At 41.8% G+C, this 12,408-nt stretch overlaps 3 protein-coding genes across 4 annotated transcripts; 1 reads left to right on the top strand and 2 right to left on the bottom strand.

Moving 5' to 3' along the window:
* Positions 1-179: 179 nt before the first annotated feature.
* Positions 180-2,688, bottom strand: LOC115737943. Of its 2 annotated transcripts, none has more exons than XM_030670381.1 (2): positions 2,584-2,688; positions 180-625 (listed from the first exon to the last, which is right to left on the bottom strand). In XM_030670381.1, the coding sequence occupies exon 2, from the start codon at positions 611-613 to the stop codon at positions 422-424; it is 192 nt and encodes a 63-aa protein (XP_030526241.1). In that variant the 5' UTR covers positions 614-625; positions 2,584-2,688; the 3' UTR covers positions 180-421. The 2 variants fall into 2 exon arrangements, with proteins under 2 accessions (XP_030526241.1, XP_030526242.1); XM_030670382.2 differs by lacking the exon at positions 2,584-2,688 and adding an exon at positions 2,414-2,564.
* A 3,805-nt stretch (positions 2,689-6,493) lies between these two features.
* Positions 6,494-8,218, top strand: LOC115738000 (LOB domain-containing protein 22-like). The gene is made up of 2 exons (XM_030670479.2): positions 6,494-7,414; positions 7,998-8,218. Exons 1-2 carry the CDS (start codon positions 6,573-6,575, stop codon positions 8,128-8,130), a joined length of 975 nt encoding a protein of 324 aa, XP_030526339.2. The 5' UTR covers positions 6,494-6,572; the 3' UTR covers positions 8,131-8,218.
* Positions 8,219-9,065: 847 nt separating this feature from the next.
* On the bottom strand, positions 9,066-10,579 carry LOC125316228 (putative pentatricopeptide repeat-containing protein At1g17630). The gene is made up of 2 exons (XM_048283958.1): positions 10,241-10,579; positions 9,066-9,990 (listed from the first exon to the last, which is right to left on the bottom strand). Exon 2 carries the CDS (start codon positions 9,684-9,686, stop codon positions 9,114-9,116), a length of 573 nt encoding a protein of 190 aa, XP_048139915.1. The 5' UTR covers positions 9,687-9,990; positions 10,241-10,579; the 3' UTR covers positions 9,066-9,113.
* Positions 10,580-12,408: the final 1,829 nt, after the last annotated feature.

Raw genomic sequence — 12,408 nt, 5'->3', positions numbered from 1 at the left:
ACTTTTACCTCAAAAAATGAAAACCGATCAACCTTTGGCAATTAAGTCTTTGCATAGGCACATTTAACCGTTAGATTATCCAAACGGCATTAGACCCAAAAGGACCAGAAGATGCTAGATCGGCCACCCTTCTGAAATTACATTCACATGACCTTGATGCCATGAACGTTCCTCCAACATCAAAGAAGAAAAATAATTGCTTTCTATTTCAATGACCTACCTGGAGTACAAGTCAGAGCAAATCTTATTTCAAGACCTTTCTCACCATCTAAGTACAAATTTGGCTTGATCCTGGACAAGAACAGCTTTTCTAACAGCTCACAGGAGCAACCTCAAAAACAGAACAAAAAGAAAAAACCTCTATGCCAAGGACAATTATGCTACAAAGATCTCCTCCCGGCTGCAGAAGCAAAAGAAGGCTTCAGGATTGACGGGGAGCATCTTTCTGATCCGGCTTAGAGCTCACGGCAGCAGTTGCAGCAGCCGTCACTGCAGCTGCGGCTGCCCCCAACTTGACACCACCTGCTGCCTTCATAGCGCCACCTATTTTTGCAAATGCAGCTATACCCCCAACAAGGATAGCCCTCAATGCAACTGTGGGTTTAACTGCCATGTCTTGGTGCACCTGTCATTCCAACGTTGTTGCACACAGGCAAGAAGTACAAGTACAAATTAAAGAACAATTTCATTTTCAAAAAAGACCGGTGTGGATGATAACACTAGTAAAAGAACTGCAATTTCAAAAGATAATGAGTCTATGATAACAATAGTAAATAGTGCATTTCCAAAACTGAGAAGAGAACAAGTCTCTGATAACAGTGGTACACTTGCAAGAATAAATATGCAATTACTCCTACAGTCGAAGCTTAGAAGTTGCAGGGCCTGAAATACACATAAGTTAAGAGCAATCTTTCATGGTCTTCAATCCTCGACCGCCTATTTAATCAATTTTGAAATCACACGATCCAAATCACTGCCCTATGTAATATGAGACACCTTAAGATACTAACGCTGCAATGCACAGAAGAGTGCAAATCCCTCTTAATTTTGGCTACCAACTGCTTTATGACTGCTTGTCAGTAGGCAAAAAAAAGTACTTTGATCTTGTCGGTTATTTCTTTCTAGAGCATCCAACCTGACCACCAGCACCTCCTACTCTGCTAATCCCAGGGTCGCTCTCCATTTCTTTTGCATAGTCAGGTATAGAGGAGCTTCGGTTAAGTTCTATGCAATACAGAATAGATAGTGCTGTATAAAATGCCAACAATGTAATGTACTACAGATCACATTAAAGAAGAAGGGGCAATGCTAGTAAGTTTGGATGTTGGCTTGAGGTGAAAAGCACTAGGCATAGCTTATGATCTCAAGAGAACGGATTTAGGGCAAGTACTATTTCATTCCAAGTTCCCTGTAGCATGGGCTGACATTGAAATGGTTGAACTAGAAGAGGATCTATGGTGAATCAGTTGCGGTAGTGTAATCGCTACCGCTATCATAGGATACATAAAGAGGTTTTTATAAGGATCTAGATGGTTTGCCAGAGAGCAGATGGAAGATGTGGTCAGCCAGTAATCGAAAATAGAGTGGTCCAAGGATCTTAAAAGGCTTGAGACAAAGAAAATCATGATGCAGCAGAAATGCAGATGCCTCCAGAAACTTTGCTTGGGAACTTGCAACATGAAAGGTAAATAAGAATCGATCATGCCAGCAAGGGCAATACTTTTTTATGTGTATCGCAACCTTTAGAACTATGATAGCAGTACAACGAAAAGCTGCAGTACCTCAGCATTTTGAGATTGAGGCAACTCAAGTCACTAATACAGAGCTACCCAACATATTCTAGGAAGTCTCTCCAACCACTACTTTAAAGGTGGAAGCGAAGGAACAGCGACATGAGAACTTTCTCCATCGAATGAACGCGAAACGAAGAGCACGACCACGAACCTTCCAAATTTATAATAACTAGAATCATCAAAGGCAACCCGAGATAAGGATTATTAAGATTAACTTCGCCTGCACCTTCATAAACCCATCCCCGAAAACTATGAAAATAACAAGCATTGTCTTTTTCATGTTTTTTTCCAAAGTAGCCTCGCCCCATTTACCATATAGAAACAAAGAGTACCGGGTTCCTCCGTTTTTTAATTCCCTCAACATGATTTCATTCATTATAACAACGAATTCCATCTTCAAATGCAGTGCCAATCACCCCTTTCCTCAACAAATGTCGCAAATAAAAAGGACAAAAAATCAAAAAAAGCTCGCTTCTTTTACTTATCTCCTACCCTAATCCACAGCCCAAACATATGCAACAATAATAATAACCCAACTAAAGCAAAGACAAAACCATGCGCACAGTTTTATCCATTTGAATAAAAATCCAGATTCTGATCTCCGGAATGAACCATTTCATCTCTAATCAACGGAAACATGAAAGAACGACAAATGTCAGAGCCATCAATCCCGCGAACTGATTATCATCGTCGAACCGAAGATTCTTCAGCTGGCCAACATACCGCGCAGAACAATCCGAAGAAGAAACGAAGCATCGAATAGAAAAAAGTGAAGCGAGCGAGATCAAACCTGAAGTCTCGAGAAGAAGAAGAATAAATCGAAGTCGACACGAAGGAATTCGATGCGGAGTGACAGGAGGCCTGCTTGTGGTTTTTTGCTCTTGATTCTTCCCCAAATTTTTACCTTTTTGGTTTTTTTTACTTTGTTTGCAATGTTTTTTTAGTTGTTTATATTTAATATTTTTTTCTATATTTTTGCTTCTTGGCATATTCGACAAAAGAAAAAAAAAGGGTACATTATCGAAAACTCGCTCCAAAAGCGCCTAACTGAATTATTATTGGAATATAATGTAATCCGATATCTAATGTCATAATTTTAAAAAATGCCATTAATCGCATTTTCAAAACCTTTAAAGAATGATCGTGCCGTGTTCGACCCAAAAAAAAAAAGTGACCCTATTTGATAGTAAAAGAGTAATTACATCGCATCTTTAGTAGCTTGTGAAGAATGGCACTATTCGATAAAAGGAAATTGACTCTGCTTCGTAGCAACAGAGTAATAACTTTAAGGGAAAAAGTCACTAAAAATCCTAAACTATGCCCATTGTGACACATTTACCCCAAACTTTTATTTGTGACATAAAAAATCCTAAACTTATACGCATGTGACACATTTACCTCAAACTTGTGTTTGTGTGACACATTTACCCCAAACTTTTTGTTGTGATACTAAAAACTCCAAATTTATATTCGTGTGACACATTTACCTCAAATTTTTGAAGTAAATGTGTCGCACGAATATAAGTTTAGAATTTTTGATGTCATAAAAAAATATTTTGGGTAAATATGTCACACGGGTATAAGTTTAGGGTTTTCAATGTCACAAGAAAAAGTTTGGGGTAAATGTGTCACATGAATAAAAATTTGAGATTTTTGGTGTCACAAAAAAAAGTTTAGGATAAATGTGTCACAATTGACATAGTTCGGGGTTTTTGGTGGTTTTTTCCCTAACTTTAAAGCACACAAATTTTAGACTTAAAACATGTTAGGTGTGTCTTATTGATCCTCAGGTTAGGCAATTCCACTGATTTCGAGAAAATCAAGACAAGCGTGGAGGATTTGTAACGGTGTCGGGGCGGGCACTTTGGAAAGAGAAATTAATTGCGCACGTGCATAGCGTGGCGTCCCTCCCCCGGTATGGCCCGGGCCAAAGTCAAGCCCAATTGGCCCAAGCCCAACCGTGTGAGTTGGGTTCACCAAGTTCATAAACAGACAAGAAAAGTAAAGGTAAGAAACGTGCATGGGATGGAACGCGCGCGAATGCTGGTGGATTACTTTTTACTTTTGGTCCGTTTGTTTCGCGTATAACTTGACCTTTTTGGGGAAAAAAAAAATCAGAGAAATGACAATGCTTTTCAACTTAAGATTGAAAATGATTTTGAAATTAATTTGCGTCATTTGAAAAGAAAAAAATATGTATGTTTTTGTTTTCCTAAATTGACATCCACAATTCGGGTACGAATGACTTCAGCACGGACAACTAGGAAATGGGTACGGGTTACGGGGTCCCAATCCCGGCCTCAATGGATCTGGTATCAGCCGCCAAGGAGCCGGGTACGAGCACCGGTCCCAGATCTGGCCTCTATGAACCTCGACCCCGCCTTGATGGACTCGATACCGAGCACCGATCCCCAAGCCCACAAAAGCCGAGCCCAAGAACCTAGCGATGTGCCCGGCTTCCTAGCGCCTCGGCCCGGGACCCTAGCAGATGTGCTCGAATTCCCGGCACTCGAGGCCCGGTCCATGGTGGCCAGGCTTAGGAATGCATGTGCTTAGATCCCGGTGCTCGAGCTCAGATCCACCAATTACAAGCTCGAGACGCTCTTGTCGTGCTCGAATCCCCGGGCGCCGGCTGTTGGCAACAAGCTAGAGGAAGAAAAAGATAGGAAAAAATTAAAAATTTTAAAAAAAATCTAAAAAATAAAATACTATTAAAAATTGCCACATCGGCGCCATCGGTGCCACGTCAAGAATTTTGGCCAAAAGTCAATGGATGAACCAAATTGACACAAATGCAAAACGTTTAAGACTGAATTTGCACGGTTATAATATATTTAAGACTTTTTTAGTAATTCTCCTATTAGATAACATAAGAGTCGGGGCATTGTTTGGGTTTGTCATCCTCTTCAACTTTGGGTATTTCATGGCTATTGCTCTTCTCAACGGCAAGCGGCTCATGCTCTATCTTCTTGATGATGCAACCTTTGGCTAATCCAGGCAGTAAAATCAAGAGTTAACACCACAAAAATCCCTAAACTATTACACTTGCGATAAATTTACTTTAAATTATTTTTTTGACTATAAAAAATCCTAAACTAGTACGTTTGTGACAAATTTATTCTAAACCGATACACTTGTGACAAATTTACCCTTCGTTAATTTTTATTAAATTTAACCGTCAAATTGTTGAGTTAGATAGCACATAGCAATTCATGGGTATATCGGTTTGGGGTTTTTACCTTCTGTTTGTTACATGTGTGTTAATTTGAGATTTTTTATGATATCAATCTAATTTAACGAAAAGTAAATTTGTCACGGGTGTACTAGTTTAGGATTTTTCGTGGTCAAAAAAATAATTTTAGATAAATTTGTCACAAGTGTATCACTTTTGGATTTTTCGTGGTATTAATCCTAAAATCAAATGCTTCTAAAAGCAAGGAGGATGTTAATAGAATGGGTGGATCAATTCAGCTGCAATCCCAAGGCTCTAGTCACAAAAAGGGTTTAGGAATAAAGTTTGTACAGTTAGTTTCTTTTCATTGTCTAGCATTGAGCAGTAGTTAAGACCTCAAAGGGGTGAATAAAAGAGGAATGTTGCTCCCATTTGAGCGGCACTCAAATTACTTTCGACAGAATGAGTCGTTCAGTTGACATGCCACAGGTCGCTATCTCAAGCTATAGAAACTTTAAAACTAATACTTTCATAAGAATTGTCGAAAATATCATAAACCTATTATAATTATGTCAATTTAGTCTTTAAATCTTTTTTTGATAGAGTCATAAATCTTTTGTATTTGTGTCAATTCAGTCCATCCAACCAACTTTAACTTGAAATTACTGATTGGATGCTGGCCATCCTATGTAGCATGGTCGGCGTTGACGTAGATAATTTTTAATAATATTTTTTCGAGTTTTTTTAATTGTTTATGTATTTTTCTTTTCTTTATCTTTCTCTATCTTTTCCCCCATTCCTTCTTCCTCCAACCGGTCATCGATCCTCGACGACTGGCCAATGGCGAGGGTGAGCCTTGCCCGCAAGCTCGCCTCGCTACTGCAAGCCTCGCCCTCATTTGCCCCTAGCGAGGTCAACCTTAGTGGACACAGGCAAGGGTACCAAGGTCTTAGGCTTGGGTTAGCTCGACCTCCGTGGACCAGTGCTGGGGCGCACACGAAGTATTTTCATTAGCGTACTTATGCAAAGAAGTTTCACTAGATTTAACCTCCCGAACTACGTCTCAAGCTTCAATTGCATATTATGAGCAAGCTAAATGGACTGACAAAATGCTTGGCATCCAACGAAATCATCCCCCTACGATTACCATATATAATTCCAAGAAGTGGGCGTTCGATCATCGGTTACACTTTCTACTTTCCTAAGTATAAAAAAAAGGAAAGGAAAGAACCACCCCCCCCAAAAAAAAAAAAAAAAAACAGAAAAGTGGTTATAAGAGACAATGACCAACTCACCCAAATTTAGGAATTTTTACGTATTCAATTCCAAATTGATTATCCAAGAATGTCGTGTGCCAACCTTTTCAATCCCCCACCACCTTGACAGATTCATCTTCCTTAAAACCCCCCCCAAAAATAGGGGTCTCTCTCTCTCTCTCTTCTTTCTCTCTCTTCTGTGTTAAAAGTGTTTTGTCTTTCTTGTCTCTCCTCCCATATATTTCTCTCCATCTCCCGTTCCTTCCACACACGCCGGGCGCGCAGAATCCTCGGCAATCAAGAGAAGAGCCCAACGCAACGATCGTAAACAGAAAGCAAGGATAACTGCACATGCATTCCCGCCGGAGACGCGCCCGATCTCTCTCTAACCCTACAATAACCATGAACTTCTCCAACCCACGACCCACCTCAGCATTAACAACAGCACCATCCACTTCCACCATTACCACCACCACCACCACCACCTCCTCCTCCTCCTCCAAGACCAGCTCCACCACCCCCGCCTGCGCTGCCTGCAAGTACCAGCGCCGCAAATGCGAGCCCAACTGCCTCCTCGCCCCTTACTTCCCCTATGACCGCCAGCACCAGTTCCTCAACGCCCACAAGCTCTTCGGCGTCAGCAACATCACCAAGGTCATCAAGAACCTCACCCCCCACGAGAAGGACGAGGCCATGCGCACCATCATCTACCAGTCTGACGCCCGCGCCCACGACCCCGTCCTTGGCTGCTACCGTATCATTCGCGACCTCCACCGCCAGATCGAGTTCTGCCAGGCCGAGCTCGAGTTTGTCCTCCGCCAGCTCGAGATCTGCCGTGCCCAGGCTCAGGCCCAGGCCCATCAGGAGGCCGCCATGCAGCAGAGCATCGATCCCGCGGCGGTTGGCTGTGACCGCGGGGATCTGCTGGGGCCGGGTTATGGCTATGTTCAGCCGACCGGTGGCCATCCGGGCCAAGAAGTGGAAGGTTATATGGGTAATGGCCAGGAGGGGCATGAGCAGGCATCTTTGCATGATTTTGGTGCATGGGCCATGCAGGACTCCACGTTCCCGTCAGACTTTCAGATCAAGCAAGGGTTTGAGGGTGGATGTGACGATATGAGGCCCATTCTGGACATTGCAGACGATAGGAATGATGGGATCAATTTGGAAAGCGAAATTATCGACGAAAGAAGGTAGGTATCATTTAAATTCTCCGTCGTGTCTTGATAAGATATACTTTCATTACGCCGATAGACATACGATCTACCAATTCGATGGAATTACGAACTTCGCAAGCAATATTGCCTCGACGAATTCCAATAGATTACACATCAAATCGGATCCATATTAAACCATTTCGTGAGAGTAGTCGCACATCTTTCTGCAAATAATCATATTGGTAGGATGAACATAGAAAATGAGCATATACCTACACAAAATAAAATTTATGAGCAAATGGATCACCAAATAAACACGAAATAGTCTCGTCATAAAGATGAGAGTGAATTTCTTTATTTAGTCATTTAAAATATGTTGCTATCTGTTGATATTTCCATAAGCCAAGAGGAGGAAAGGAGCATACATGACTGTTGGCCGAGAAAGACGATGAATGGAAGAACGAAATTAAGTTATGGCGATGAATTCGTCAATACTGTCAACACTGTCTAGACTTTCATTGATAGATCTTTAAATTCCTTCCACGTGACATTTTAATAATGGATTTGAACTTACTTTGGTTTGATTCTAACGGTATATTCTGCATGAAATACTGTGCAGTGATCATCAAGTCATCTTGGAAGATCACAAAGCGGAGATGACAGAAGAAGAAGATGATACCGGCCAACAGGTCCTCGATCATGATCTGAAAGGCGCAGCTACTTTATTCACCCTCACAAATTGTACAAGCTAGACTTTTGCTAAGAACACGACCTACCCTGCTCATCCCACGCAACGTGTATCGGCGATCCAGCCTTCCCGTCGTTTTAGTTTCGGTTAAGTGAAACTGAGAAGAACATCTTTCTTTTCCATCTTCAACTGTCAATGGGCGCAAAGAAAGCATCTTTGTTAGTGTCTTACTGTCGAAACATCGGACAAAAATGGAATTATGAAAGATGCGTGAGCAATTGCTCGGCCTTTAGCATATAACTCTCATGCAATGGCTGAACTGATTCACAGGACATATGGCAAAGACAGGTAATTTATGATTGCTACCATCCATGTATCAACCCAACCTAGATGACGATCCCACATGCTATTCAGATGTATCCAGCATGCATGATCCACAAGAGAGTTTCAAAGGGAGAACAGCAACAAATTGGGACAAATTGCAGAGCACGAAGAAGATAAACACGAGAAAACAAGAACACCCAGACAAGCATGGCTGGCCAAAATGTGAGGCAGCAATATGGATGAAACTTTCAATTGGATTTGAAGGGTCAATAACAGTGATATCCCACCTGATTAAAACACTATGTACAGCTAGCTCGGTACAGAGAAACCTTTTCCACAGACCAATTACTGCTAGTCATGAGAAGCATCTAAATGATGAGTAGAATTCTGAGTTTTGTTACTGCAACCTTTCTTGTCATCTTCAAGCTAAATCTGTTAAGACTCCAGAGAATTCCAATAATCTATTGGCCATATGGGTGAAGAACTTAGCAATTCCATGAACAGAGGCTAATTAAGCACGATCAGCTTTGTACCACTGCATGTCTCTTTAATGCAGGTATAACGTCTTCAGTTCCCATTTGAAGAGTCAATCCTTCGAGAATGCCATAAACATCCTCCATACCCAACTGCGAGGCGCTCCTGGACAAAGCATAGAGACCGCTCATGGACAAAACATAGAGACCTTCTTATTCAACTCAATCCAACTCTGGCCTGGGACTTTCTTCAAACCCTTCTACTTGGCAGAAATCCCCGCACTTGCAGAATCATCTCACCGGCCATTTGCAGCAAGAGTGATAGGGAGAAGCATATAGCTTGCCATAGTTTCCGAATTCTGGCTGAAAATGTGGGAGGCTGTTGCCTCCACAAAACCGGTAGTTTATACACCCTACAAGCATTAAGAAGAGCTCCCAAAACACATGCATTAGGTGTCAATGGCATGGGTTTTGCTATCTCTCTAGCTTCCTGCAAGGAGCCAGATCGGCTCAACAGATTAACAACACAAGCATAGTGTTCCATCCGCGGCTCAATTGCACACTCTTCAGTCATTTGATCATAAATCTTACGACCCTTGACAACAAGCCCTGCACGACTACAAGCAGAAAGAACAGCAACGAAAGTTACCTTATCTGGCTTAAATCCAGTTTCAACCATTCCATAAAAATATCTCCCTGCATCTTTTCCTAAACTGTGCATTCCACACCCTGCAATCATTGGGTCCTGCGAGATTAAGTTCTTGACATCAAGTTTCTCACACACCAGGCTCCCCTCATTAAGGCTTCCACATTTCATGTACATTGTGATCAAGCTGCTCGACACTAGGAGGTTATGATTCAATGAATCATCAAAGCCCGAACCACAAGGTTTAGTGCCGCCAACTCTTCACAAACTGATAGGGCACTAGAGATGGTCACAGCATTCCCCGCTATGTTGGCAGGCTGCATTTGTTTGTAGAGTTCCAAAGGCTTGCTCCCTCTCCGCGCAGAAGCAAATGCATCGATGATGGTGCTCCAACTAATCACAGTAGGCCTCACCAATGAACAGCCTTCTGATTACTTGAGCTAGGAGAATGATTCACAAGCCTCGTTGCATAATCCAGACTCTGCATAAAATGTAATTAGAGCTCCAACTGACTATGTTCTCGTATTCCATTTCTAAGAACAATTGACTAGCATCTTTCAATTGTCTTTGCTTCCCATGTACAAATGCTAATGAATTCTTCAAAATCAAATAAGCTAAAAACCAACTTTTAGAACAAGACATCATCATGTTCCATGAAATACAGCTACTTGCACCAATTCTATCTAACAGCTGAAGCGCAATGCCTATTTGCCCAATCTTCGCTTACATACCCGTCAATACATTCAGCACATGCAAATTATGGTGCAAGCCCATTTGCAAAGCGTGACGATGAACGCTCCGGCACCAGTTTGAGCTACCCATTTCGAACCAACCTTTCATCACCAAAGGGAAAGCGAACACATCACCCAAAACCCCGAGTTTTCTCAGCTCAACATGTATCTTCCAAAGCTTCTACGTGATACCCACTAGAGATATAAGCTCTCAAGATCGAGTTCCACACAGGAAAATTTGACTTACCCTTGGCAGGCGTTTCATCAAACCCATTGCGGAGTCCGAAGCGCCAGCGACGATGATGCGTGCGTGGACGTGTCCTCGTTGTTCAACTAAGCAGCATTTGTTCGCGACGGGGGGCAGAGTAAACCACGAAGCACGATGATGGTGCTTACTCCACGCACGAAAAAGGGTCACTTTCTCGGGCTTTTTTCCAAAGCAGAAGTAAAACAAAAGTAATTATCAAACCAGGTACAAAAAAAAATATTTACCGGACCAGGTGTCACTCGGCAGTCTTACCGCCGGGCACCTGCCTCGGCAGTCTTATCGCAGGGGTGCGCGGGTGGCCCGCCCGAGCAACTGCTGAGCAACGAACTAAATTTTTTTATTGTTGCTCGGCACTTTGAGTGCTGAGCAAAAACCTTCTTTTTTTTTTTTGGGGTAATTCTTTTATTATTTTATTTTAATCATTTTAATTTCTTTTTCTTGTTTTATTTTAATCTTTTTTTTATTATTCAATTTGTTTTCATTTAATTATTTTTTTAATTTCTTTTTCTCGTCGCTCCATGTAGAGGGGGCCGTTTGGGCCCGTGGGCCCGGAACCGGCCCGTTGACCGGGCCCACGGTTCCCGAATCGTGGGAACCGGCCCGGAACCGGCGGTTCCGAGCCGGTTCGGAACCGCGAAAATTTTAAAAAAAAATTTTATAAAAAAATAAAGGGCTCGGGGGTAGAGAGCCGTTGGGCTCTCTGCCCCCGGGTCCGCCAGTACCCCCCCTCTCTCTTCTTTGGGCCGTTGGCAACGGCCCAAAGAGCCGTTGCCAAATAATTAAAAAATATATATATATAATTCTTGTCTATAAATACATATGCTTCCCCTTTCATTTTTGTCACAAATTCTCCGAACAATCTCTCCAATTCTCTCCGAAATCCTCTCAAATCGCTCAAATTCTCACAATTCTCACAATCCCGACTCAATTCTCTCAATCGGATTTCCGATCAATTCTCTCAAAAATGGCAAATGGAAGCAGAAATGCCGACAAGGGCAAGATGACTATGGGAGATTCCGAGTATCCCATTCCCGAATATGATCCTCGTGAGTATGCAAGTTGGGAAGACGACGACGATAATATCAACTATGTCCCGATTCCGAACGTCGAGCACATCCCAACACAAGAAAGTCTTCATCCTCCCACTGGTGTCGAAGAAACGTCAACGGCAAATGAGCCGGAACGGAAGGGCCGAGATAATACATCGGACTTGTGGCTACACTTCGACAAGGTACGTGATGAAGTCGAAGGTAAGTATAATGTAAAATGTAAATATTGTTCGCAAACATATAAATTTACGAAATGAGACGGCTACGGAACATTCCGTCGGCATTTGACGAAAAAACATCCAACGCAAGCGGGGATCGACAATACGCAACAAGAAATTTCCGGGTACGCCACTTCTAATCCTCATCCTTTATTTCGTTTCACCGAAGCACTTTATAAACAAACATTAGGTGAATATGTTGCCCTTGATCATGCTCCGTTTAATACTGGTGAAAATTTTAATGTGAAATATTTGATAAATACTGCGTTGGTTCCGCAAGCGCCAACTATTCCAAAAATACTCTTAAACGCAAGTTTTTCATCTTTATAAAAAAGGAAAAAAATCTTTAGCAAAATTTTTTGCGGAATTCAATGGACGTGTGCATATAGGTAGCGATATTTGGAGTGATCCTTGGCAAATTCATTCTTATATGGGTGTCACGTGTCATTGGATAGATGACAATTGGATGATTCAAAAAAGACTTATTGCATTCCGAGTTTTTGATGAAAGCCATTCGGCTCATAATATTTATAGAATAATTAGGTAAGTTTTAGAAGAATATAATTTAATAAATAAAGTATTTTCAATTGGTTTTGATAATGCCGCCGCAAATACCACTTCTATTCCCGAATT

Source organism: Rhodamnia argentea, chromosome 8 (assembly GCF_020921035.1).
Source record: "Rhodamnia argentea isolate NSW1041297 chromosome 8, ASM2092103v1, whole genome shotgun sequence".
Lineage (NCBI taxonomy): Eukaryota > Viridiplantae > Streptophyta > Magnoliopsida > Myrtales > Myrtaceae > Rhodamnia > Rhodamnia argentea.
The sequence above is the reverse complement of the archived record's forward strand: the minus strand, read 5'-3'. Positions and strand labels throughout refer to the sequence as shown.